At 41.2% G+C, this 26,612-nt stretch overlaps 1 protein-coding gene across 1 annotated transcript in view; it reads left to right on the top strand.

Annotated features, from left to right (window-relative positions):
* The first annotated feature begins 1,018 nt into the window (after positions 1-1,018).
* The window catches only part of LOC140494118 (neuromodulin-like), a 154,099-nt gene continuing 128,505 nt past the window's right edge, over positions 1,019-26,612 (top strand). Inside the window, exon 1 of the mRNA XM_072593122.1 lies at positions 1,019-1,129. Coding sequence (XP_072449223.1) covers positions 1,100-1,129 — 30 coding nt within the window. The 5' untranslated portion in view covers positions 1,019-1,099. The remainder of the gene's footprint in view (positions 1,130-26,612) is intronic.

The raw sequence follows: 26,612 nt of genomic DNA on the forward strand, positions 1-26,612 counted from the left end.
ATGATATTTGCTAGTCAGCCAACGACACCCAGATCCCTCAAGTGAACAATAATAATCAAAATAATCTCCTTCAAAAGAAACAAAATAACTTAAACGACAAAAGGTCAAGGAAAAGCAGTAGAAAGTGTAGCAATATTATGTGCAAATCCAACATTTCAGCTGACCCTGTGAATTTATCACCTTCAGGCATTACATTAGAATTGCCCAGGTGATCAAATATCTATGGTCTTTTACAATCCAAATGTTCCAACATTAATCACAATTTCAGGAATATCCCCTCTCCTTCAAAATGCTGTTGGGTGCCCTGTCTTAGAGATCAAATCCTCTCTCTTAATAGCTTTTGCTATTGAAACCCTCCTGTGTTAGCATTTTCAGTTTTGAAACTTCCAGACTGAAGCAAAACAGCTGGATGCTAAAAGGTGTACTTTCCCTTAAAGTGAAGGATCGAGAATGATGGAAGTCTGATAGCATCAGTGCTGTATTCATTAGGTAATGTGACAGCACAGTCTAGGCTGTCATTGCAACACACTGATCCTTTCATCTACAGCCAATTAGTGCCCCACTAAACTGGAATACACAAATACCCAATAGTTACAGCAATTTCAACAATTGAACTTAAACAAAGACTCACATCAAGAAATTACTGACTAACACAATCTAAAAAATACAGCTTCCGATTTCAATTAATTGTTGCCTCATTCTTTTATGTTTCATTGCCCTGCTCATTGCTAGATACAAGCAGAAATGAAAAACATAGCCACTTGTGATCTGAAAAGTGCAACAGAAGAATGATGAATAATGCATTGAAACTAGCAACTGTTTCCAATAAGGAGGAATAAATCAGTTCAAATTGAATTTATTCTGTCAATTTCAGGAGGGGTTTACACACAAACAGCAAAATGAATCCCACCACCAGCAATGACTTCCTCGTCACAGTTCCTCAGGGGAGTGGGGGAGGTGGCCAGTGTAAATGATCAGAGTTAAATTTTATTTGGGGCGTCAGAGGGCAGACTGACTGAGTGCCTTGGAGTGTGTGTGTAGGTTTGGTGGAGTCAAGCAACAGGGAGGAGTTGCCTAGTCTACAGCAGGTTATTAAACCATGCTGTGTTGTGTGCGTAGAAATAAGCAGGTAATACGTTCAATTCAGCTTTTTTGATTGTATTGTCAAATGATGTACTCTGAAAGGACAGAGCTCACTGAGGTGAATGCAATTTAGAGGACTTGGCTGAATTAATTCATTCTGTATTTTCAGATTTCTGAACTTGCCATCCATTGTTTTGAGTTAAGATATTAAGAACATGTCCAGTCTCATTTTCCTTTTGTCTGAGATGCTGGATGCAGCTGCAGTGTGCGATTTCTTTGTCACAGTGTGTGCAGGCACTAGGGTATGAGGAGTTAGTGCTGGTGCTTCATGAAGATGAGCTCTGAAAGTCGAAGGACAAATTTAGCAATTGGTAGGAAATAATAAATTCAGATGACAGAAGCATGAAGCAGGACTTAAATATTCCTTCTCAAAGTATCATACATGGCATTTTCACAAAGAGTATTTTTAAAAATATACATGGCCCAGGAACACAATATTTTTAAAACTGACAATAAAATGAGAGATGAAGGTGGAATGTTCTTGACTTGTCTTTAGTGCTTTATGAGACCATCCCAAAATTTATCGCTAAAATAAAGCACTAGAACATTCTTCAGAAATGTATGAATTGTTTTATATAATACTAAAAATTGCTTTGTGATAATATTAAGTTATTTATGGTTGTGTTACTTTTTTTAGAGATTAATATTTCACTTGCCATAGATTAACCCTACAATGGACTTTGTGTTCTCCTGGAGGAATCTGAGCAACTTCTTCAGGGTTTAAGCAGGTTTCAGGACAGTCAAAGTTCTTTCTGCAATCTCCAACCCATGCCCTACCTTCCCCTCCCTTAGGAGCATCAGAGAGAAGGACTTCCAAAACTGTTTTGGAGCCATGCTAAGTGGTACCAAAGCTGCCCCTTAATTGTTTATTAATAGCACCTAGCTGGAAGTCACATATTATCTTATAAAGCAGAGTTGACTCATGCCTAGTATTATTTATAATGTTCTTGTTTTGTTTGGTTCTTCGATATGATTTCTGTCCCCATCTGAATCTCCTCATGTTATGAGTGTGTGTGTGTGCGAGTGTGCATGTGTGTGTGTGTGTGTGTGCGTGTCCTTCAAAGAAAGAAGCTTGCAATTGTACAATGTGCTTAAGATCAAATATGTCAGTAGGTCCTTCACAGAGGCAGAGTGACTAACTGTAAAGCTAGGAAGAGGGGTAATATAAGAGGCGATCAAAAGCTTGTTCAAGGACATTTTCAAAGCCAAGAGGAAGGTGGGGAGGAGGGGTGGGTGGGTGGGTGGGTCGGGGTTGGAGGTGGGGAGGGGGGAGGTGGTTGTTAAATGGATGAAAAGAAGAAGTTTTGATTCTGGTGCACACTTCTGAAGAATAGAGAGATGGGGAGACACAAGGCCACAAAGAGATTTAAACACAAGGATTAAAATAATTGTTAAATCAGAAGGACTGAGGCCCTACGTAGATCGGCAAGAAGGGGGTGATCTATATAAAACACATGGATATATGATCAGTTACAGATTGCAAAGTTTTCAATCAGATATCTATTCTGTACAGTCAGTGGAATTATACCTAAAATGTATAGCTATTGTGTACATGAGAAAGGAACTATGCAATGGTGAACGTTAGATCACGTGGATCTGGATCTGTGGTCTGTTTCTTCTCTTGCTATCCTCTGTACATGGTTTATAGCTCAATAAAGCTTTATACTGTTCACTCATGGGAGCGTAGATCACACATTACTACATTTTCTGAAAGGTAGATGCAGAGGCAAAGGCTGGGGGAACATTGTAACCAGGAAACCAGGACATAGAAAAGGCATGGTTGAAGGTTTCAACAGTAAATGCCTGTGGCGGTGATGGAGTCTGACCAGAGGGAATGAATGACACAAATGGATAGATTTAAGGGAAAGTTGGAAAAACGCCTGAGGAGAAAATGGAATAAAGGATGAGGGTGATAAATTTAGATGTGAAGGATGGGATAGGCTTTGGTGGTCATTCCTGATGAAGGGCTTTTCCCGGAACATTGATTTTCTGCTTCTCCAATGCTGCCTGACCTGCTTTCCCAGCACCACTCTAATCTTGACTCTAATCTCCAGCATCTGCAGTACCCACATCTACCTGTCAGGGCCAAATGGCCTATCCCTGTGTCACATAGCCTATGTAGTCCAATATGATTCTACACTAAACAGACGTTAGACTCATAGAGTTTTAGGCATAGCAACAGGCCCTTTGGCTCATCATGTCTATGCTGATGAACAAATTTCAAACTACACTAACACCATTTGACTGCACTTGTCCCACAGCCTCTGCACTCTGACATTTTCAGCGCTTGTCCAGATGTTTCCTAAACCTGCCTCCACCACCCTCTCAGGCCACTTGTTGCACTAGCCTCTGGGTGAAAAAAATGCTTTCCTCCGATCCCTTGTTTTATGTATTTTAATTCAATGGAGGTAAAAGCAGGAAGACTTTTACATGTCAAAGATATAGGCTGGAAACTCATATCAGGGCCAAGAAAAATTGCAATGTTGTAATAGTCTGGCACAGGAGAATGGAATCAATGAGAATGGGACACAGTCTGTGACAGGTTCAAAGTCACTCGTTTCAGTCATAGAGTCATACAGCACAGAAACAGACCCTTCAGTCCAACCATTCCATATCAAAGATAACCCCAAGCTAAACTAGTCCCAACTGGCTGCTCCTGGTCCAAATTCCTCCAAAACCTTTCTATTCATGTACTTATTGAAATATCTTTTAAATATTGTAACTGCCCACATCCAACATTTCCTTAGGAAGTTCATTCCACAGGAGAACCAGCCTCTATGTAAAAAAAAAATTGGCCCTCATCTCTTTTTTCAAGCGAGAAGCATTGTGACTGATCCAACACTCCAAGGTCAAACAATTTTGAGGTAAAATTGGGTTTGAAGGACATAGTGAGAGAAAGGATTGGTTGATGCCAGCTTGCTGCTGGGAGCTGACCCAAAGTACATGTTGGTGAGGGACACCAAGGATATATAAGAGTGACAAGTTCAAAGTAAGGCCTCCAGCTGCCAAAACAATTGTGGAGGTGGCAAGAGAAGCGATTGTTGGAGATTTTCTGGCTACAGATAAGTGACATAGATTTCAGAGTGATCAAGGAGGGCAAGAAGGGACAATCAACTAGATTTACAGTCACATAGTATGTTCCTATGCCTCAGTATATTATAAAATTTTCGTAAACAATTTTACAAACTAGACATAAATAAACTATTAGAATGGCCTCTTCAAATCGTGTGACCTTTAGCATTTGAATTACAGATAGAACCACACCTCAAGCAAATACCTAGTTCAATGTGGGCAGTCATAACCAATTTAGGAATTCACTCATCACTTTGTGTAAGGATGGACTGACTCAAAATAATATTTCAGATCAATGTACATCAATGCCCTTTCCTGAAAATTAACCAAAACTTTATTACCAAATTAAATGCGACATTGATAGACAAAGGCATTGACCGTCTTAAACTTTCAAGGGTGTTAAACCACATAATCCACATAAACATTACCTTCTCATTTGGAAAAAAACTTTGAACTTGTAAAAATTCTCATGTTGAGACAGCCACATTGCTTTCTGCTGCAGGTTCATGGTTCATTGACAGTGGGGTCACAGGCAGATAGGATAGTGAAGAGGGCATTTAGTATGCTTTCCTTTATTGGTCAGAGCATTGAGTGTAGGGGTTAGAAGGTCATGTTGTGCTTGTACAGGACATTGGTTAGATTACTTTTGGAATATTGTGTGCTATTGTGGTCTCCCTCCTATCAGAAGGATGTTGTGAAACTTGAAAAGTTTTAGAAAAGACTTACAGGGATATTGCCATTGGAGGATTTGTGCTATAGGGAGAGGCAGAATAGACTGGAGTGTCGGAGACTGAGGGGTTACCTTATAGAGGTTTATAAAATCATGAGGGACATGGATAGGGTTAACAGACAAGGTCTTTTCCCTGGTATGGGGGAGCCCAGAACTAGAGTGTGTAAGTTTAAGGTGAGAAGGGAAATATTTAAAAGGGACCTAAGGGGCAACTTTTTCACACAGAGGATGGTGCATGTACGGTATTAGCTGCCAATTACAACATTTAAGAGGCATCTGGATGCGTATATGAACAGGAAGGGTTTAGAGGGATATGAGCACATAAGCAAAGTGGCTGACATTCTCTGGTACATGCAACTCCATTCTTTCACCTTGATTGCCATTCAACCACTAGGCTACTCACTTTAATTGTCCACTGGGACATCTATTTAAATATTCTTTCAGGGTATCTATTACTGTCTCCTCATCCACATCTTCTTATTGTCCAGAAGGGGGACATCACATAGAGGAGAAAGTGAGGACTGCAGATGCTGGAGATCAGAGCTGAAAATGTGTTGCTGGAAAAGCGCAGAAGGTCAGGCAGCATCCAAGGAGCAGGAGAATCGAAGTTTCAGGCAAGAGCCCTTAAACGTCGATTCTCCTGCTCCTTGGATGCTGCCTGACCTGCTGCGTTTTTCAGCTACACATTTTCAGCCCCAACATCACATAGAGACAAGCACAGTCTGACAAGTGCAGACATGAGCTTTTATTGTCAGCCAGTGACAGGGAGCAAAAAGGAAATGAATGGAGACTGCAGTTTACCCCACAATGCAAAGCAACTCTGCTGTATCCAGCTTTCACCTACTGGAACCTGATCTGAATCAGGCCCTGACTGCCTTGTAGAGCCCAGCTAACCTCTGCCATCCACAAGGACAACTTCCTTCAGCTCAATGTCCCCATCCTTCTAATTGGATAACTGCTCCTGAACGTCAGTCACATTGCCTCATTTTCTGCTCCAATTGCGCAGAGTACAACATGCCAGGATGCAGTAGGACACACTGTCTGGAGTCCTCCCTCCTCTGACTACATCAAGCTGAGGAAATATAATCTGTTCCACTATGGCCCTTGTCACAACATGCATACTGACTTGGTGGAGATGCTGTATTTACTTGAATGACCAACACATAGTGTCCAAAACAGTGTATTCCAAAAGTGATCTAACCAATGTCCTGTACAAGCACAACATAACCTTCCCAACCCAAACCCATCTCAACCATTCTATGCTTCGCTGCTTTTGTTAGATTCTATTGCATATTTACAAGAACTATGATGCAGTGATGTTGCCCTGCTCACACTGGATCCTTGGAAGTTCCACAAATGATGGAGTGCTCTTCACCAACTTTCGCTTCTTGCTAATTTCTGTTGCTATTAACTTCTGTATCACTGAGATGACAATGTTAGTTCAATTAACACCAATGTCATGGTGCAGCCTGCCTTGGACAAACATTTGATTCATCAACATGTTAAATCTACATGCATTGCATGCGTGTGAAGAAATGTCAACAGCTAAAATACACCTGGCATTTGCAAATTCATGCTACCCGTATTTTCCCCTTCAGTGTTAATCAACTTTCACCCATCAAAGTGACTCCACTCACTTCAGATTGAGCTATTTGCTTGTGAGTCAGTCTACTGTATCAGAGACACCCAATCATTATATTTAAACTTAGACATTTGGCTTGGCATTCAATCCTTTTTTCATTGTCTGAGGTTACTTGCTGCAAATAAAATTTAATTGACGCTGAGTGTGCAATAATGAAATAGCAACATTGAGAAATAGGTCGGCTCATATATATGAAATGTTTTCAGAATCTTGAATTTATTTCTGCACCTCTTTGCAGTAAAACAATGGCTAAAAATTAATGTACGCATTTTATGACTTCATACATGATGTCCCAAATCTTTTACAAGCAAACACATACTTAAAATGAAGATTATAGCTTTCTTTCTTGGATGTGGCCATTACTGGTTAGGACAATGTTTATTGTTTATACCTAATTGTCCTTGAGATGGTGGTGATAAACAAACTTCTTGAACCACAGCAGTCTATTTGGTATAGCTACACATCCAAAGTGTTCTAGGACCCAGAAAATCTGATGGAGCAGCACTATGTTTCCAAGTTAGGATGGTGAGTGGCTTGGAGGGGCATTTGCAGGGGGTGATATTTCTTGTCCTTCTAGCTGCTAGTTGTCATGGGTTTATAAAGTGTGGAAAACAGGTATGCATTTTAATTAACAAATACAATTCTGATTTTTAAGCTTACAGCATTTTAGCAGATGAAAATCTTTCCATGTTTACCATTACCAAATTGTAAGCTTGTATTTTGATAGAAAAACATTGTCCACCCTACATTTGTCTTTGTGGCTCCAGTCTAAAAGGTTGTGAAGTGCATTGGATAGGCTTGAAGTTATGGAATACAACATAGCCTACAGGCTCTGAGCCCTATTTCAGATATTGGATCCAATGGAATCAGGTTGGCTGTAGTGAGATGTTGCTTTGGGTCCAGGGGTGGGAGTTTGGATCAGGATTGGTGGCTGTCAGTTTTGGTGGGTGGTGGGGCGCAGACTTCAGCTGTTTTAGGTCTGGTTGGTATTGGCACAGGTGGGGTTTCAGTCGGTAGGCAGAGTAGAGGATAGGGGTTGTCAGGTCCACCAGAGTCAGGGATCTTCAACTATGGGCTTCAAAGGTGTCAGGTCTGGTAGTGTTAAGAACTGGGAGTGGCTAAGGATTGGGAAAGTGCGGATTTGGCTAGATTGCAGATGTTCACTTTGATAGCTGCTGAGGAGTTGAGTAGGTTTTGCATCCTCTAACTTTTCCTGGGTTAACTCTAGCACTAAATAAGTTGCAATGCCCTGAAATTCTGAAATGCAGTGGTAGGGAAAGTTTGGAAGTTTCCAGATCTGAGATAATTACCCCGAAGAAATTGCAACGTCCCAAGCAATTCTTGCTGAGCCAGTTGCTTTGGGATTTCTATACTGCAATGTACACCTCTGCAGTGACTATCCCCACAGTGGCATCTCTTGTCCGGTATAAATGGAAGTTCCATCCTTCTCATGAAGTTGAGTACCTGGAAGCTTTATCTGACTTTATTTGATTTTAAACTGTTTGATTTTAAATTAATGGCAAAATGTTTCCCTGCCAGTAAAAATACAGGTGCTTAAATTTGGACTGCAGACTTTCAGTTTAAAATACTGCCCACATTTCAACTTCCTACTTGTGAAAACAGGCAAAACATTTGTCAGCTCATTGGCAACCAGCTCTGATCTTTTCAATACATCAAGATTCCGAGTTTCTTTTTAACCATATGCTTAAAATAGCAATGCTCAAGATATGAAGATAGAAGATGAAACAGAATGCAAATGTTAACAACATTAGAAAATGATTTATTATATAATCTTATTCAATGTCACTAGAGTGTCATTGCAGCTGAACTGTTGCCATGGGAATTATGATACTAAGGAGACCATTCATCCCATCAAAGCTGTAATCTTCAGTTGGAGTGAACTAATCCATCTTTTTATGCTGATGATTATTTGTGTTGAAGTATCTGTCCATCCTTTAAAAGACTAAATTGATTAATATTTTCTCCCCAGAGATGTAAAACAAATCTAACTGGCTCAGTTCTGCCCGTATTGGGTGAGTCGCTGCTATAGTGCTGAGTCTGCCTCTTCATTTTGCTTCCTAATCAATTACACTTGCTGATGCAAGTGTCAAGGACATGAAAGTTGATTAAATTGGATGAGAGAGTAATGATATGCATTAGGCAGGGTGAGTGTTATTTGCAACATTTTTCACCTCAAAGGAATGGACAAGGTGATGACTGGAAATGGCAAGCCATATAATTGTGCAGCATGGAAGCCAACTGTTCGGTCCAACTCATCCATGTCGACTACATATCTGAAATTAATCAAATCCCATTTGCCAGCATTTGGCCACATCCCTCTAAACCTATTCATATACCCATCCAGATGCTGTTTAAATGTTGCTATTGTACCAGCCTCCGCCACTTCCTCTGGCAGCTTGTTCCATACACACACCACCCTCTGTGTGAAAATGTTGCTCCTTTGGTCACTTTTAAATCTTTCCCCGCTCACCTTAAATCTATCTGCTCTAATAAAAACTGAAAAAAACTGCAGATGCTATAAATCAGAAACAAAAACAGAGGCTGCTGAAAAAGCTCAGCAGATCTGGCAGCATCTGTGAAGAGAAACCAAAGTTAACATTCTAGGTTTAGTTCTGAGGAAGTTGTAACATTAACTTTGATTCCTCTTCACAAATGCTGCCAGACCTACTGAGCTTTACCAGCAACCTCTGTTTTTATTTTGTATCTGCTCTAGTTTTGGACTCTCCTAAAGTGGGGAAAAGACCTTTGTTATTTACCCTACCCATGTCCCTCATGATTTTATAAACCTCTATGTGATCACCCCTCAGTCTCCGAAGCTCCAGGGAAAATTGGCCCAGCCTAATCAGCTTCTCCCTATAGGTCAAACCTTCCAACGCTGGCACTTTATTTTCATAAAACTATAACACAAACAGGAAAAAAAAATGCAATAGTGAAGATACTATAAGTTGCACCACAAAAAATGACACTGGTTGAAAATCCAGATTTTCTTTTTAATGTTTTCTTTAATTGTCCAGATGTAATGGGAAGTCTAGTTTTTGGGGAACTACTAAAGTATGCACTCAGTTAATCAGCATGACATCCAAGTCAGCGATTCCCAAACCATGGATCATGATCCCAAATGATCAGAGAGGGTGGTGTCACAAGCACCCCCCTCCTACACTAATTTGACCCACACCAAGGCCCTTTGCAGTCTCTGGTCTCTGGCCCCATTCGTCTCTTAGTCACTCTCTCTTTTTCTCCAACCAAGTCATTGAGGAGAGTCCTGCCCAATGCCAACACATGAACAACAATTTTGACCCATGAGTCACTGATTTTCTCCCCCTCCACCCAATACTCCCCCCATTGCAACTTTCTCATGGACCTTATCTCAGCTCGGCAGCTTGATCCCTACAGCTTTCCATTACACAAGACCATCTCAAGAAATCATGAGTAAATGACTCAGTAGTCCAGGAATTCTGAGAGTTTAGATTAGATTAGATTACTTACAGTGTGGAAACAGGCCCTTCGGCCCAACAAGTCCACACCGCCCCGCCGAAGCGTAACCCACGCATACCCCTACATCTACATCTAGATCTACCCCTTACCTAACACTACGGGCAATTTAGCATAGCCAATTCACCTGACCTGCACATTTTTGGACTGTGGGAGGAAACCGGAGCACCCGGAGGAAACCCACGCAGACACGGGGAGAACGTGCAAACTCCACACAGTCAGTCGCCTGAGGCGGGAATTTAACCCGGGTCTCCGGCGCTGTGAGGCAGCAGTGCTAACCACTGTGCCACCGTGCCTGTTCCTTGGGCTATTTGGGCTATTTGAAACTGGTGCAGAATTATTGATAGCGAGACGCATTAACAAATGAAAAGCATTGAGTGGAATCTTTTCCCAAGAGTGGGAAGTTTGATGGGCGAGGAAGCTTAATTGTGAGAGGAGGCTGAAAATCAGCTTCCTGAGAATGGGATGAAACAATAATTTCCTAAAGGTTTGATGGTCAGTCAAGCTTCTTGGTGGCAAGCATTGGAAAGTCCTTTTCTACACTTTAGCAGGTCATACATACTCATTAAAAGGTAATGTTACCAGAAATAAACATTCCCCATACAAAGAAATATGTCCGTTTAGAATTATGACTCATGTGAGAGCTGTACATGATATTGTCGCAATTTTCTGAACAAATTGTACAGCAATGTTATTACATATGTATCAAGAACAGGTAGGATTTGAGTCCAGACCTCCTGACTGAGAGGCATGGACACTACTACTGTGCCACAAGAACTCCCTTAACAAGGTATTGCACTTGCTGGAGTTGAACGGACAACAGTTGCTTTCTCCTCTGTGGGAGCATTGATTGATCTGCAACAGGCCTTGTTGAGATCAAGTGGCAGGAAACAAAATGTATCAGGACAGAACAGACTGAGGCAAGGAAGGAGGAGGGAGGCACAGAGGAAGGATGTCTGAGGTAGGGATAGATGCAAGGGACAGAGACAATCCGAAGTTAGGATGAAGGCATAAGAGGGTGGTTCAGGAATGTACGGCAGTCTATAGGACCTATCATGTGGTCACATTACGCAGTAGCTGAAATAACTGAACAGAGAATGATGTCCCTTCACCAAGTCACCCTTGATTTACTTGTATACAGTACACTGGCTTTGGCCAGCCAGCTCAGAGACAATCCTCAATTGAGGCGATTCTAATCTTCTGGTTTTTGTTTATTTTTTCATTCTTTTTTCTTTTTTTGAAAGGAAGGCAATGTCTCAGGTCAAGAGAACTTTCCCCGCAATGCAGTGGCTGTGGCCAGCCAGCTTGGAGTCAGCCCCTGACCCGAGGAGATTCTAATCTCCTGGTTTTTTTTTTACTCCTGTTTAACTGCGGTAGTGCTTATTTTTAATCTCCTGGTTATATTGGTCAGCCAGGGCAGCCTGATTGGACCAGGTTAACACCCCAATCAAGAACCTCATCATCATCGAGGTCCACTTGCTTTCAATCACTACAGTAGGCAAAGGGATTTTCAGGCTGGAATGGTTGGATAAAGATTGTCCTGCAGGATTAGATCATTGTTGCCCATGGCGTGGCCTTAGGGTTTGAATTGAGGGACTAGTCACAGTGAATGCTTGGAACTTCCAGAGTCACAGGTAAGAATTGGATAGTCGTGTTGGGGGTGGGGGGTGGGGGTTAGCTATTGTACAGTGCAATTGTTATTGATTATGGGAGGGTCAGGTTGATAGATGCAGGGTCTCAGAGGTGAGCAAAGGCCTGTCCATAGTGATGGATATAGTCTGTAATCTCTGTGTTTGAGGGAATTATGAAAAGATCGTGGCTGGAATTTATCTGAGGGCGAGGGGTGGGAAGTGTACTGAGGTTCAATGGCAATGTTGGAATGCTCATCGATTACTAAGTCAGTGCAGGCTTCCATTTCCAGGGTTATGGTATAGTAAAATAGGCTTAATGAGTTAAATCCTTTACCTTAAGAGTCAGGGAAGGCGTCAGTTCTCATATTGGTGAGTATTGGTGATGACAGAGGATGTGTAGGGGTCAGTGTAGTAGATGATGGTGGAGTCTCCTTCCTAGTTATCAGGGTTTAATATGAAAGGGGACAGAAACAATTATATAGACTTCCTCCTAACAGTAGTTTATTGTAGTGACATGTAATGGAGTGACCTTTACAAGAATAGCAAGTTTGAACTGAAAAATATGTGAGGAAAACACAAAATTATTAAGTGATAATAACTGCTACCATATTCCCCTACTGGTGGGCGTTGGCTGTCTTACCTGTGACTATGTGAATGAGGAGAATCACTGGGTTACCTGGTGCCAGGGAATGCAAAAAGCTTGTCTGAAACCTACATGAGTGCATAAAAACAAGACCATTTTCACTGATTTCCATATTTACATCATGCATTATAAGTTGATCTATAATAGATAGATTTTAATAATTAAGTACATAATATTGCAATGCGCTTTATTGGGCTTTTTTCTTTCAGCATCTGAGGTCCCATTAATTTTCAAGTGGCAAAATAGGATCACATTGGAAAATAGTTTGGGAAGCACTGATCTAGGATGAAAATACTGGACGTTCAGTAATTGTCTGGTTAATTTGTGCCTTGAAGGGTGATAAAGAAGCTAATTTGATTTTAGAGTTATGCTCTCCAACTACTGGTTGCAAAATGGCAGTTCAGGTTTAAGAAAAAATAGAGAATCAAATCACTTTGCCCACCTAACACAGGAAGTTGTCCGAATGTTCGTTGGCAAATGAATCTTGGTTGTTCCCAACACTATTTGTTCTGGCTTTAACTGTAGAGAGTTGATAAACTAATTATCTGCTTTAATTTTTCTGATTGCAACATTATGTCAACACAGATCAATAGAGACAAATGAATAGCTCAGCATAAACCTGAATTTGTAACAATACACACACTGCCCTGCTGCCACTATCCAACGTCATTTTGAGGAATATCTCTTGCATGATTTAATAGAAAGAACAAGGTGGATTATGCAGAACTGACTTTTATGGCTAAATTTTTGATGGGGAAGAGACTTTGAGATTTTGTCCGAGTTGTCATCCAAAGCCTGGTTATGGTGGTGGGAATGAACCATTGAGATGGGATTTTCATGGAGGTATCTATTGACTGGCACAGCGATGGTGAAAGGCGAACTTTCAAAGCCAAAAGAACAATCAGATGTCTCCAAGCTTAAGAGAAGCAGAAGCCTGCGACAAAGGGTAAATAAGTGAGAGTCTGTTTGCTTACCAACTCTTTAAAATAATTAAATAATGAGCAACACAATAAAACCACAACATGGTTGTTGGAGAAGTTCAAGAATGGTGGAGTGGTTTGGTAACAGTAATGGCGTGCCCTCTCTATATGGTAGTCATTGACTGAACCCATGTCTAGGCAAGTAGGTCAGCTTCATGATGTATTTGATTCCTGATCTGTAACAGAGGGCTTGCCCATTGAAATAATTTAAAATTTTCATGTTGATGTCTGAAATCCGAGCAACCATAAACTGCTGTAGGTTTCTGCAATCTTTCAGGCATTAAAATATAAACCAGAGATCATCTATCTTTTGGTATTTATCAATCTACAAAATCATGATACAATTTAGAACTATAGATCTATAGGTCATAATCATTTAATTCACTTCCAATCAACTGAAGGATAAGAAGATTAGGGGTGAGACCACTGCTAGTTCTTCAACCCTGCCCCCCCCCACCTTGTGTGACTCAAAAGTTCATAAGACGTAAGAACCAATGTAGATTATTCAACCCAGAAAATCTGCTCATCATTCAGTGGGATCATAGCAGATTTGATAATCCTCAAATCCACTTTCCTGCTTTTTCTCCATACCCTTTGATTCCCTTCCTGATTTAAAAATCGGTTAATATCAGCCTTGAATATACTTAATGACCTAGCCTTGATAGCCCTCTGTGGTAAAGAATTCAACAGATTCACTACTATTAGAGAGAGTAAATTCTTCCTCTTCTCTGTCTTAAACAAACAACCCTTTATTCTAAGATTATTTCTTTTGGTCTTAGACTCTCCCACAAGGGAAAACAACATTTCTGCTTCTACCTTATCTAATCTCCTAAGAATCTTATATGTTACAGTAAGGTACTCTCTCACCCTTCTATATTCTAGTGAATATTGACCAAATCTACTCAATGTCTCCTCATAAGAGAGTCTTTCCATACCTGGTATCAGCTTAGTGAACCTTTTCTGGACTGCCTGCAATGTCAGTATATCTTTCCTTAAATAAGGGACCCAAAGCTGTTCACAAAGCTATGGTCTCACGAATGTCTTGTATAGTTTCAGCAAAACCTCCCTACTTTGACATGCCATTCCTTTTGAAATAAAGGTCAGCATTCCATTTGCCTTCCCTATTGCCACTGAACTTGAATGTGAGCTTTTTGTGATTTATGGACGAGAATTCCCAAATCTGTCTGTTCCATAGCTTTCCACAGTCCTTCTTCATTTAAATAATGTTCAGCTACAATGAATAATAAAATAAAGCAACCAATTTTCCACTGTCAACAATTGACTGCATAACATATGATTCCTTTATCATGTATTACTTTACTGGGGGTAAATTTTACAGGTGGATTTTCTTTCTATCTTCCTTCACCCCCAATCAAAAAACTTAATTGGTACTACCACTGACTTTAAAGTGGGCTGCTCCATAATTTAATAACTCATGTTTCTCTTTGTCTGATGTGATGTTTCCTTTCTGAACAATGACAAGATGTGGGACTATGGTGGGCATTGGGATCAGTGAAACAGTGACTCAGAGATGGTGTCACGCATTCAGTGCCATGAGTGTACAGTTGATCACACCCTTCAGCTTGGGGAAGCCAGCTACTATCCTGAATCCGACTGCCCCATGGCTGCAGCACTGACCTCATTCTGGGCAGACAAAATGAACCTGTGCAATCCCACACAGATGGCATTGGTCACTATTCTGATACATTTGTGTGTGCACAGCTCAGATATCCCTCACAGGTCATCCATTTCTCCCTAGAAGGCTTAGAGTTAGGGTCAGTCACATGGAAGTTTAGAGTGGCTGTCAGTTTCGTGGACACTGTGAGAGAATAGCCTCCTACTTCTGCAGCTCTCAGGTCTTACCTCACCAGCTGGAAAGGTTCTGCCCAGTGTCCTGGTACAATCAGAGCCTGCATTAATATAACACTTTGCTCATCTCCAGGAAAGCTGGGGTGAAAACCTTTGGGCTTCCCCTGCAGCCCACACACATGCATTCACTTCATGAAAGTTTGTGCTGCACTGGCTGAGTGACCACCCAATGTCGTTGAGAAGGAAGTGCTGGCAGTGATGCAACACCAGACGCACATCACTTTCTCTCTGCACTTCACACAGACCACCATTACACTTACATGACAGATGATGAAGCCATGTTGTGTGGCTCCAAATGCACCCTTGGCAGCTGGACCAGCAATAATTCTCCGTCCAAAAAAAAATTTGCCTTTTGTAATGTCATTACTGCTAACTTCAAAGTCACTGAGATGCCCAAGTTCAATTTGCAAGCACCAATGGCATGTGATAAATCACCTTTGAACTGCACTTGATCCCTGAGCACCATTACATGATACGCATTCCAAACGGGTGATAAAATGATTGCCACCTCTGGTTTCAATTAGTTAGCAAACTGCTGCTTCGTGTGCTTGTTCTTTTAATGTGCCAGCATCCAGCAAATGTGGACCCATGCTTTCACCCATCAAAAGGACACTTATTGCCCCTACTCTGGGCATTGTCACAGCTATTTTCCAACAGCAGTTAGTGCCTGGACAAAGCGATGGCAGGGAATGCAGCTTATTTTGGATATTGGAACCCCAAGGCTCTGCCTGGTACCCCCTCATAGAATTGATATGCCCTTTTACCCTGCACCACTCTGACAGCATTATAACCTATCCCCTCCATTATCCCTGTCTCCACCATCCTGCCGACACTGGAACTCCAGCGTTATAGCTTACTGATGCCGACTTTGCTCCCCAGGGCTCTTCTTGTAGAGTGTATGGTGATGGTCATTGCTGTAACCCCTTCTCCAGTAGTCTGCCATGCCCTACAAAGCTCTTCTGCATGCCTCCATTAAGATTGCCTGCCCCATCTCTGAAAATGTCTCTATTACACTCTCCCCAACCTTGAATCTCTCATCCTGTTTTGCATTGATTCCTCTGTTGTCCCAAAACACATCTTCCTTGAACTCCCCGAATGATCGACAGATGGATCTCAGGACTATATTTGCTCAGAATTCTGACCAACTTCAGTGAGTAGCCCTAGACATGACCTACCAGACCTCTGACTGCTGTATTTGCAGCTCCCTGACGGATGATATATGATTCCCCTAACAGCTAGTGCTGCCCTATAGGGCTGACCAAGGCCCAATACCCACATTGTGCAGGGACAGATCTCAAGTAGATGACTGACCATATCTGGGTGCCTAGACTGTGAGTAGACTGTGCCAGCAGCTGACAGTACTGGGATCCCCTGACTAAAGCTGGCCCTCTCTGAGTGGACTTAGGACCAGCCCCCACCAATTTCTGACTTGATTGATTGAATGTACAGTATGTTGGCCATATGGGAAGCTGACATATACTGTAGATGGTGTCTCGGTGTGCCATACATCAGGATGTCACAACCCACCCCAGGCCAGCAAATAGCCTGTGTGTATGCTTGTGCGAACAAAGCAGGCTGTTACATCAATACTGAGAGTCTTTGTGGCTCTGTCTGAGGAGCCAACAATACAAGCCATGGACATTGAAAGCAGCCTGGTGCTATGTGAGCAGGTGCGAAGAGAGCAAATGAGCAACTCTTAGATGCAGGCTGATTCAACCCTTGGGCTGGTTGCACACAGAGAGCCCCTGCCGCAGTCTTTCAATGCCTTTTGCTTATGCGCCCTACAATGCACGTCTGAACTTCCTGAGTAAATGTGTTGGAGAGGTGTCATAATGGTCACCAGGTGTTGGCATAGGCCGGTTGTCAGTGTCTGGGAAGTTTGCAGCTAGTGCCCTTGGATTGTGTCTTGAGATGAACTTTGGCTGTGCGCAACATGGAGGCCACTCAGAGCATGTGCCGAGCTGAATCTGTCTGTGAGCTTTGGTTGCCATGTCCCATTTTCTTGGATGTTTAACTCATTTGGCGCATTTCATTAGATTGAAAGCTGAATATTAATAAGGTGAGTTGTGCCATCAACAAGACATTTAACAAGCAATTATCCCCTGTAATTGGCAATCCACTTCGTTGTGGTGAGAATCTCGCCATGCTGCTTGTGAAAAGCATAAAAGATGAACCAAGTTTTTTTAATGCAAAAATATACTTTATTTGTAAAAAACGCCTTTTTGTACATACACAGGTACCTGAGCAGATCGAAACAGTCTTGGCATATCATGATCAAGAACAAAACTTGGATCTGACGTTTCCTGCAGTTACAAAGGCCAAAGCTATTTCTTCCTTATGCAGGACACTATTTACATAAATTTACATCTGAGGCAAGGAGAGAGTCTGGAAGCTGCCATTGTACCTTGGCAGAAAGACCTTAGACAATGGATGGTCTTTCCCCACTGCGCCTTGGCAGCAGCTGCCCCAAGCTTCAGTACACCCCTCAGCATGTAGCCCTGGACCTTGGAATGTGCCAGTCTGCAACACTCGGTCAGGGTCAACTCCTTGTTCTGGGAGACCGACAAGTTTCTACCAAACTAAATAGTGTCTTTCATCAAATTGATGGTCCTCCAGGTACAGTGACAGACATAGACATAGAATATAATTCCTACAGTGCAGAAACAGGCCATTTGGCCCAAAAAGTCCACACTGACCCTCCGAAGAGTAAGCCACACAGATCCATTTTCCTACCATATTACCCCATTTACCCTGTACCAATGCATGGAACCTACATATCCTTGAAGACTATGGGCAATTTCGCATGGCCAATTCATCTGACCGGCACATCTTTGGACTGTGGGAGGAAACCAGAGCACCCAGAGGAAACCTATGCAGGCATGGGGAGGATGTGTAAACTCCACACAGACAGTTGCCTGAGGTTGTGTTGCCCCGTGCCATCTATGTTTGTCTCGGTGTGCATCCCAGCGAACAGGCCATAGAGCACAGAACCCTCCATCTCGGAACTGCTCAGGATGTACCTTGAGACATAAACCACTGCATCGCTCTCCAGACTTCCTTTGCAAAGGCACAATCCATCTCATTACCAGTGCAGTAGCTTTGAGGGCAGCATGTGGGGGCACACAGAGACTGGGCATTCATGAAGCATCAAATGGGCAGTGCCCTTCTCTCCATTAGCCAAATGATATCTTTGTGCTTGTTGAAAAGTTTTGGCAATGAAGCATTCTGCCAAATTACTTTGACAGTCTGCTCAGGGAACCACACAACAGGATCCATCTCCTTTTTTTCCCACAGGGTCTCAAGGGCACCACATGCCGATTATGGTCAAAGGTGTTTTCCTGTATAGATTTTTCCACGAGGGACAGATGATAGGGAATGCTCCAACTACTTACAGCATTCCACAACAATGAGGCTAGACCCATCCTTTGTAACACCAGGGACAGGTAGAACTCAGTATGTAGTGATAATTGGTGTTTGCGTATCTAGGATCTATGTACAGCTTGATGCAGCCCCACATGGAGATGGCCATCAGGATGAGGGTGGCATTGGATATGTTCTTACACCTCTCATCCCAAGCTTTGTACATGGTGTCCCTGCAGACACAGTCCATCTTTGACCTCGAGGTGAAGTGGAAGATAGTTCGGGTGACTGCAATGGGCTGGTTCGGGGAATAGGGAAGATGTGCACCACATGCAGCAATATTGAGAGTACCCTACACCTGCTGATGGACCAAAATAACTCTTACTTCAGAATGGACCTCTCTAGACATCTTATCACATTCTGCCACAAATCCTGCCACATCCCACGTTGCTCTAACCCTGTAAGATTCTGCCAGTGTCTGCATCCAGTAAGTGCAACTGCTGCATGTGGCATCTTGTGTGGATACTTGCAGACAACTCAGGACTTCGGAAAAGTGCTTAGGTGCAGAACCCAAACTGCAAGTAACCTAGTAACAGGCAAATTCTTTGGCTAATTAGAATCCACACAGATATCGACAATCCAATTCGATTATTTGAGCTGTTAAATAATTTCTATTCAGCATACAGTATGTGTTGAGGGAAACACTGCGCTGAGCAATCGCATTTGAAGCTAGATATTCTGTTGTCACCAACTGAACCAGTGCTTTTGAAAATAATAATAAACAAAATGCATATAGAGTCTGGACATAAAAGATAATCACATTTCAAACCAATGATCTATGTAGCTAATATCAGGTTCATTAGATTACCAGCAAGAGTATTTACAATATATAAAATCACTTTCTAAATATATAATGCAAACAGCTGCCTTTTCACAGCCAGGAGGATGTCTCGTCTCTATACAGTAAATGGGTTTCAGACCTTGATTTCCAACCCAACAGAAATACTGAAGATTCCCTGCAGCATCCTACATGTGTAAAAATATATTGAGATGTGTCGTACCAAATCAATAAGAAAATCGTTTTTAAAAGTTACATTTTCTGGTTCTTACAGTTCAGTGGAAATGTTGAGCTGTGACTTTCCCAGCATCAGCGGATATATTTATAGCATTTCTGAACTAGATTTGCAGCAAAGAAGATTAAGGTTGGGCTGTCATTCTATTTTGCAGTTTTGTATTAGATTCCACAAAATACAAGAGAAATGGTCCCCATCTCGATACAGATCCTGTTCCAAACCGTACAGGTGTAAACCAGGCCTTAGTGTGTAAAAACAGCCACCCAGAACTTCAAGTCTGCTTTTCAATCAGGACTCCAGGATTCAGGCAGAAGTGGGCAAGGTGGCATGGTTGCTTAGTGGTTAGCACTGCTGCCTCACAGCGCCAGTGACCCAGGTTCAATTCCAGCCTCAGGTGTCTGACTGTGTGGAGTTTTCATGCTCTCCCCATATCTGTATGGGTTTCCTCAGGTGATCCGGTTTCCTTCCATAGTACAGTACAGGTTGGGTGGATTGGCCATGCTAAATTGTCTATAGAGTCCAAAGATGTGCAGTTAGCCGTGGGAAATATAAGGTTACAGGAATATGGTTGGAGCTGGGTGTGGTGCTCTTCAGAGGGTCAGTGTGAATCCGGTGGGCTGAATGGCCTTCTTCCACATTGTGGTGATCCTTTGTATGATTAGGGATATGGCTTGGTAGTGATAAAGGGGGAGAACTAAATTCACCTGCATTTTACCGTAAGGTAGGAAGGCACGGACTGCCCGCAGGAAACAGAGTGACAAAAGTGGAAAAGACAGGACCAGTTGATTTGTGGATAGGAAGGCAGATGGGGCACTTGTCTCTAACAGTTAGTGCACAGATTATAAGAGAAGACAGAGTATTTTGGAACTGCTCAAAACCTTGGTTAGGTCACAGCTGAATGATTGTTTGCAGCAGTGGTTGTCAAACTGTAGGAAGGATGAGATTGCACTGGAGGCTGTGCAGAGGAGATTCACCGGGATGCTGCCTGAGTTGGAGTACTTTAACTATGAAGAGAGTGGATAGGCTTGGGTCGTTTGCTTTAGAGCAGAGACGGCTGGTGGGGAATTTGATTGAGGTGTATAAGATCATGAGAGGCCTGGACAGTATGGATAGAAATTAGCTATTGCTTTTGCTGAAGGGCCAGTAGCAACGAGAAATAATTTTAAAGTGAATGACAGGAGATTAAGAAGAGATTTTAAGAAAAACCCAAATGATAGTGGAAATCTGGGAGGGGAGCAGAGACAGGAAACCTCACAACTGTTACAAAATACCTGGATGAGCACTCGTAATGTCATAACATTCAAGGCTATGGGCCAAGTGCTGGAAATTGGGACTAGTGCAGATAGACTTATTGGCTGAAGGGCCTCTTTTGTGCTGCATGACTTGATGACTCTGAAATATTAGGTAATAGTGCAAAGTTAACTTGGAAGTTAGGAACATCATGGTGTGGGGCTTCCTACGTGGGCATATTCAGTGATTTGAAACAAATTATATTGAAAATGGTACTAGGTTTCGATAAGTTTTACTTTAACTGATCTAATTCATTGACAGGAAAATCTGCCATTTGTCAGTCCAAGGTCAGAAATCATACGACAGGTTTATTTCAAATCACAAGCTTCCGGAGTACTGATGAAGGAGCAGCGCTGAGAACGCTTGTTGTTTCTATTGAACCTGTTGACTATAACCTGGTGTCGTGTGACTTCTGACCTTGTCCACCCTATCCAACATCGGGCACCTCCACATCACCTGCCAGTCCAGTTAAGCAAGGTATTGGTGAATAATTGAATCGAGTTTTAAAATGTTTCTTTGACACATTTAAGAGTGATAACTTGCTAAAGTTTGATAGGTACATCTGAAAATAGGTTAACCATTTAGCAAAAGTACACATTGTAAATCACAGCCTCAATTTACAGTAAACCAATGTAAACTATCTGAAAATTACCCCCTAATAATAACAACAGCCATTTGCTAATTACATTGGTGCACCATGTTGTCTTGGAAATTTTTAAGAAATTCAAAAGCTTTTAAAACATTTCAGTTAGAGTCTTTGATCTCAAATTGACCAGTTTTATTTTTTGGAGTCCTTTAATTACTAGAGTTAACTTTTCATAGCCAATTCAATGGGTAATTAATATGCAAACCCAGCTGGATGAAACTAATGGAGAGCGAGGGGCATGATGCATTTTCTCATTCCCATTGCTGACTTATTTGCATATTTTGTTCTTTTTTTATTCAATACTTTTATTTTATTCTGCTATTTATTATTAAATAGCTGAGCTACTGACAATGTTTGGAGCAGTGTTATTTATAGTACAGGAACTCTTTGCAATTTAGTTTGAGGAGAAGCATCATATTAAACTGATATTCCACTGTGAGATGGGGTAATTACAGCATGATATTTTACTCATGCAGTTTCTGTGTGGACTGAGGAAATAAAAATAGAAACCAAAGAAGTAGCACCATAACATGTCAACAGAAAGTCAAGTTTCGCAGGGCACAAATTGGTTCGACAACAGATTAGAATCTCCAAGTATTTATTAATGTGTTTTACTTTTAATTCTAAAACATGTCCTTTTTTTGGAAAAAAGGGGACTGCTGTAGACATAAAAAAAACTGTGGATGTAAATTCAGTGAGTGTCTGGCAAAGTCCACATTATGTCATAGCAATTTCGATTTGGGGCATTCAGTTTGGATTTGTAACAAATTGAGAAACATTGCCCAGGGTTCAGTCATGCCACAATTTGAAACAACAGACAAACAAAAAATTCAGAGTGGATTAACTATCACTTTGAAACAAGAAAGACCCAGACCCCATTCTTATTTTCCCATTGTCATCTTAAACTGATCATATGGTCCTTTGTGGTACATAGGTATGTTATCTGCTTTGTTTTGTTATCTTTGGGAAGTCAGTATCAGGACTGAGCATACTTCCCCAAAAGGAATCTGAACCAATGTCAGCAATGCTATGCCAATATAAAGAAGGAAAAAGACTCTGTTTATTACTGTATCTCAAAAACTTAGAAATGCATGTCCAAAAGAGATGCAGAGACATCATAATCTATGTGGGCCACAACATTTACCAGAACTTAACTTTTCTGGAAACCAGATTATCAGGTTAATCTGTTGGATGTTGTTCTTTCAAACCTATCACTGAAAAACACATGCACACACATTAACATAACATTGTCCAGCACTTATAGGGACCTGGTTAGAACCAACAAAGCTAATTAACCCAAGGCCAGAGGAATGAACATAACTTTTATTATTTTTCTCCCTTGTATGAAATGAGAATAGAACTCATTTAATTTATCCTGCAGGGGATATGATATAGTGACGGATCAGAAACTTATTATATGTATTTTTGCTTTTGTCTCACCATTCAACTTTGGGTCTGTTAGTTTCCATAGTAACTCAATCATTGTGTCTGGATTCCATGTCCCCCTTATATCATTGCTCAGTGTAGCAAATATGATCATTGAAAAGAAGAAGCACACTTTGAGGTCATTATATTTTGCTTAGGGATGAGAGTACTGAAAGCTTAAGTCAACAAAAAGAAAACTGAGATGTAAAACAAAATGAAAACTCCAAGTTATACTGAGGCATAAAAAGAAACAAGATGGCTTAAATTCTGGGTTCTGAAGACTCAAAATCTTAACTCTGATTTCACTCCACAGATGCTGTCAGACCTGCTGAGATGTTTCAGCAATTTATGTTTCTGTTTGACCTAAGTAATTGACCTAAGTGAGGACTGCAGATGCTGGAGATCAGAGCTGAAAAATGTGTTGCTGGAAAAGCGCAGCAGGTCAGGCAGCATCCAAGGAGCAGGAGAATCGACATTTCGGGCATAAGCCCTTCTTCAGGAATTGTTTGTTAATTTCTAATAATCGAGGAAATAATGATTATGATATGTGAATGCTTGCTGAATCTCAACATATATATCTTATTCTTCTGACCTTTGCCATGGAGTATGATTTACGGCAAGAGTCTCTGATGGAGTCTCTTAAAATGTGGTGGCTGTTATACTGCATTTACCACATGGTTCTAACTGAGCAGGAAACTCTTCAGCTTTTATCGCATCACATAAGAGTGCTGGAAGGATTTATCGAGGGGAAAGTGAGGACTGCAGATGGTGGACATCAGAGTCAAAACATGTAGTGCTGGAAAAGCACAGCTGGTCAGGCAGCATCTGAGGACAAGGACAGTCGATGCTTCAAGCATAAGCCCTTCATCAGGAATGACTGATGAAGAGCTTATGCTTGAAACGTCGACTGTCCTCCTCCTCGGGTGCTGCCTGACCGGCTGTGCCTTCCCAGCACCACTCTTTTTGTTTCTAGAAGGATTTACCAATTGATAACCAAACTGCTTGCCCCTTTCTGAATGCATTTACCATGACACATAATAAAAGCATATCGACTAGTACCAGGGTTTGGGGATGAATTCTGTGAACCTAAACATTTTGTAGAAATAAACTACTGCTGCTGATAAGCCAACACCATGAACTGATGCTGACTCAGACTTGGACTTGACCTGAATTAATATTTGCTTGATCTAGGCTATCCATAAAGCATGGTGTCATCTCCAGTGCAGGCAAGTCATCATGAAATTGCAGTCATTTTTTAAAGTTTAAATTGAACACAAAGAAGCCATAAAGATGGCTGCTGCAAACCATGTGAATTTGACAGTTGGGATACAGACAGTATTGAGTCTCTGGTGAGTATCTAATTAAAGAGAGACATAAGTGAGAGCTTTCATTGCTATTTTTAGGTCTCATTATTTAAGAATGGACCAACACTCAAAGGAGTTTCCAAGCTGCCTCTCTCCATGTTATTATATGGACTAAAGTGAAGATCAAATCTCAATTGCTGCTATTAATTTTCCATTGTTTCACCATGGTCTTCCCCATCTAAAATAGACTCTGTAGACCTCAGGAGTATTATCCAAGCAGGCATATGATCAAAATTGTTTCATGGACTCAACCTGAATTATATCAAGGCCCAAAAGAGCCACCAGAATCTTCAGTCATTAGCTAGGCTGAGACCCAGACTTTGACACTAGCCACAAGCTTCAAAGTTCACCTGGAAACCAACTTGAAAGTTATTTGACTACATGGTGTTATGGACCAGGTTAGCCTCCTTCAAAACATTTCAAGAAAGTAGCCCAGACCCTAACTTTACTGGTTGTTTTAAGCAGGTGTATCACGGATATTCCATGCGGGATACAGCTGGTCAAACCACTCAGTTTTAAACAAAACAGAATTTATTTACAAGATTACCGACTGAAACACAAGCAAAAGAGAACAGAATACTGAATACCTTAACCTAACATAAAACTCAACAGATCATCCCAACGTAATGATGCTGTTCCAAATGCTTGCAAGAATTCCCATAAACAACCCTTGGAAAAAAAATGTAAAATAAAACACAGAGTCTTACAGAAGAGAGGTCAAAGAGAAAGGATCAGCATGGACCAGCTTCTTTGGATCCAGCAGCTTCACAAAACCTGTCCGACTGCTTTCAGTGAATAGCCAGACCAAACCAAACCAGAGAAAAGCTAAGATGGGAGAACTGGCCACTCCCCTTTCATTGTACAAGTGTTTCTTTTAAAATGTAAAAACCTTTTGGGCAGTATCCATTAGGTATAATCAAACTGGCCCTAACCCCCATCCAAGCCCAAACTTTTTGGAGTTTGTGTCTTTTACAACTTCTCTAACTAAAAGTCCAAGGACACCAGGACCTTATTAAAGGAGCAGCATTATCTCAATAGAACCTCACAAATTGCCTTAAACTTGTTGCTTTTGAAAACCATTATAGCAACAGTAAATCATCAAGAAACAAATTGAATGGCTACATAAGACGACATAGGTCATAATTCAAGTTGGATTAAATGTAATCTAACAGCAATACTTTTATCTGCATTCAACCTTTGTGTGTGTGAACTAGTGAATAATGTTGAGTTTATTTTGTGGTAAATTTATGATTTGTTATTTTATAAGCTAACAAAAGGCATTAGCGTCATTCAAGAAAGCACTGGATGATTGCCTGGAAAGGAATTGTCTGCAAAGTCCTGGGGAAATGTCAGGAAATTGGAACAAGGTAATAGAACTGATGGACTGAATAGCTTAGTTCTGTGCCCTAACAATTCTATGCTTCTGTGAAAAGCTTGCTGCTAAATTATTTCATTGAATTATGCACTTCAAGGGTAAGAATTAATACACTTTGTTCCATCCATGACGTACCGATCACAAGCATTATGACGGCATGGACATTTTGTGTGTGACAACAGTCAGTGAAATCATCTGAACTTTGGGTTGTGCTTCATAGTGATGGAATAAAAGGGACAACTAGAGACTAAATCTGGAGCAGGAGGTGTCACTTGAAATTCCATTTGCCTCAGTGGAGGCAGAGAATGCAGCTCAACTTGAAAGAAAGAAATCATTCAATTCCTACAATTCATTATTTAGTTGCTTCTGGGCTGAGCCATAACTTTAAGAATTTTGATCAACTCGGCCACTTTGCCTCCAAGAACCCTATCAAATTTTCCAAACATCACATCAGTAACTATACCATTAAAAAGGTACATTAAAAAGCTTTGATATGCCCTTAACTCTTGAATAACACAATATAAATGGTTCTTTCTTCGATATACCAAGGATTTTAAGCTTTGAACCTAATAAACAGGATCTGATTAACCAAGGAAAGGAGCTTCCAATCCACTACCAATAATTGGAGAAAGGGATGGAAGTTCAGTCCACTACAAAATCTTATGCCCAGTTAAAGAAGACAGATTTCCTGTAAATGAAATGGAGAACATGGATTTGCTAAGAATCTAAAAGAACTTGCTTCAGGCCCCCATCAAAACACTCAATGCACCAATTCTTCACCACAATCCCTGCAGCAGTGCTACACCCCTTCTCCAATTTCAGGTGTTTATGTCTTTTGCACATGTTCTTTCCCTCC

The sequence above is a fragment of the Chiloscyllium punctatum genome, chromosome 23 (genome assembly GCF_047496795.1).
Source record: "Chiloscyllium punctatum isolate Juve2018m chromosome 23, sChiPun1.3, whole genome shotgun sequence".
NCBI classification, from domain to species: Eukaryota; Metazoa; Chordata; class Chondrichthyes; order Orectolobiformes; family Hemiscylliidae; genus Chiloscyllium; species Chiloscyllium punctatum.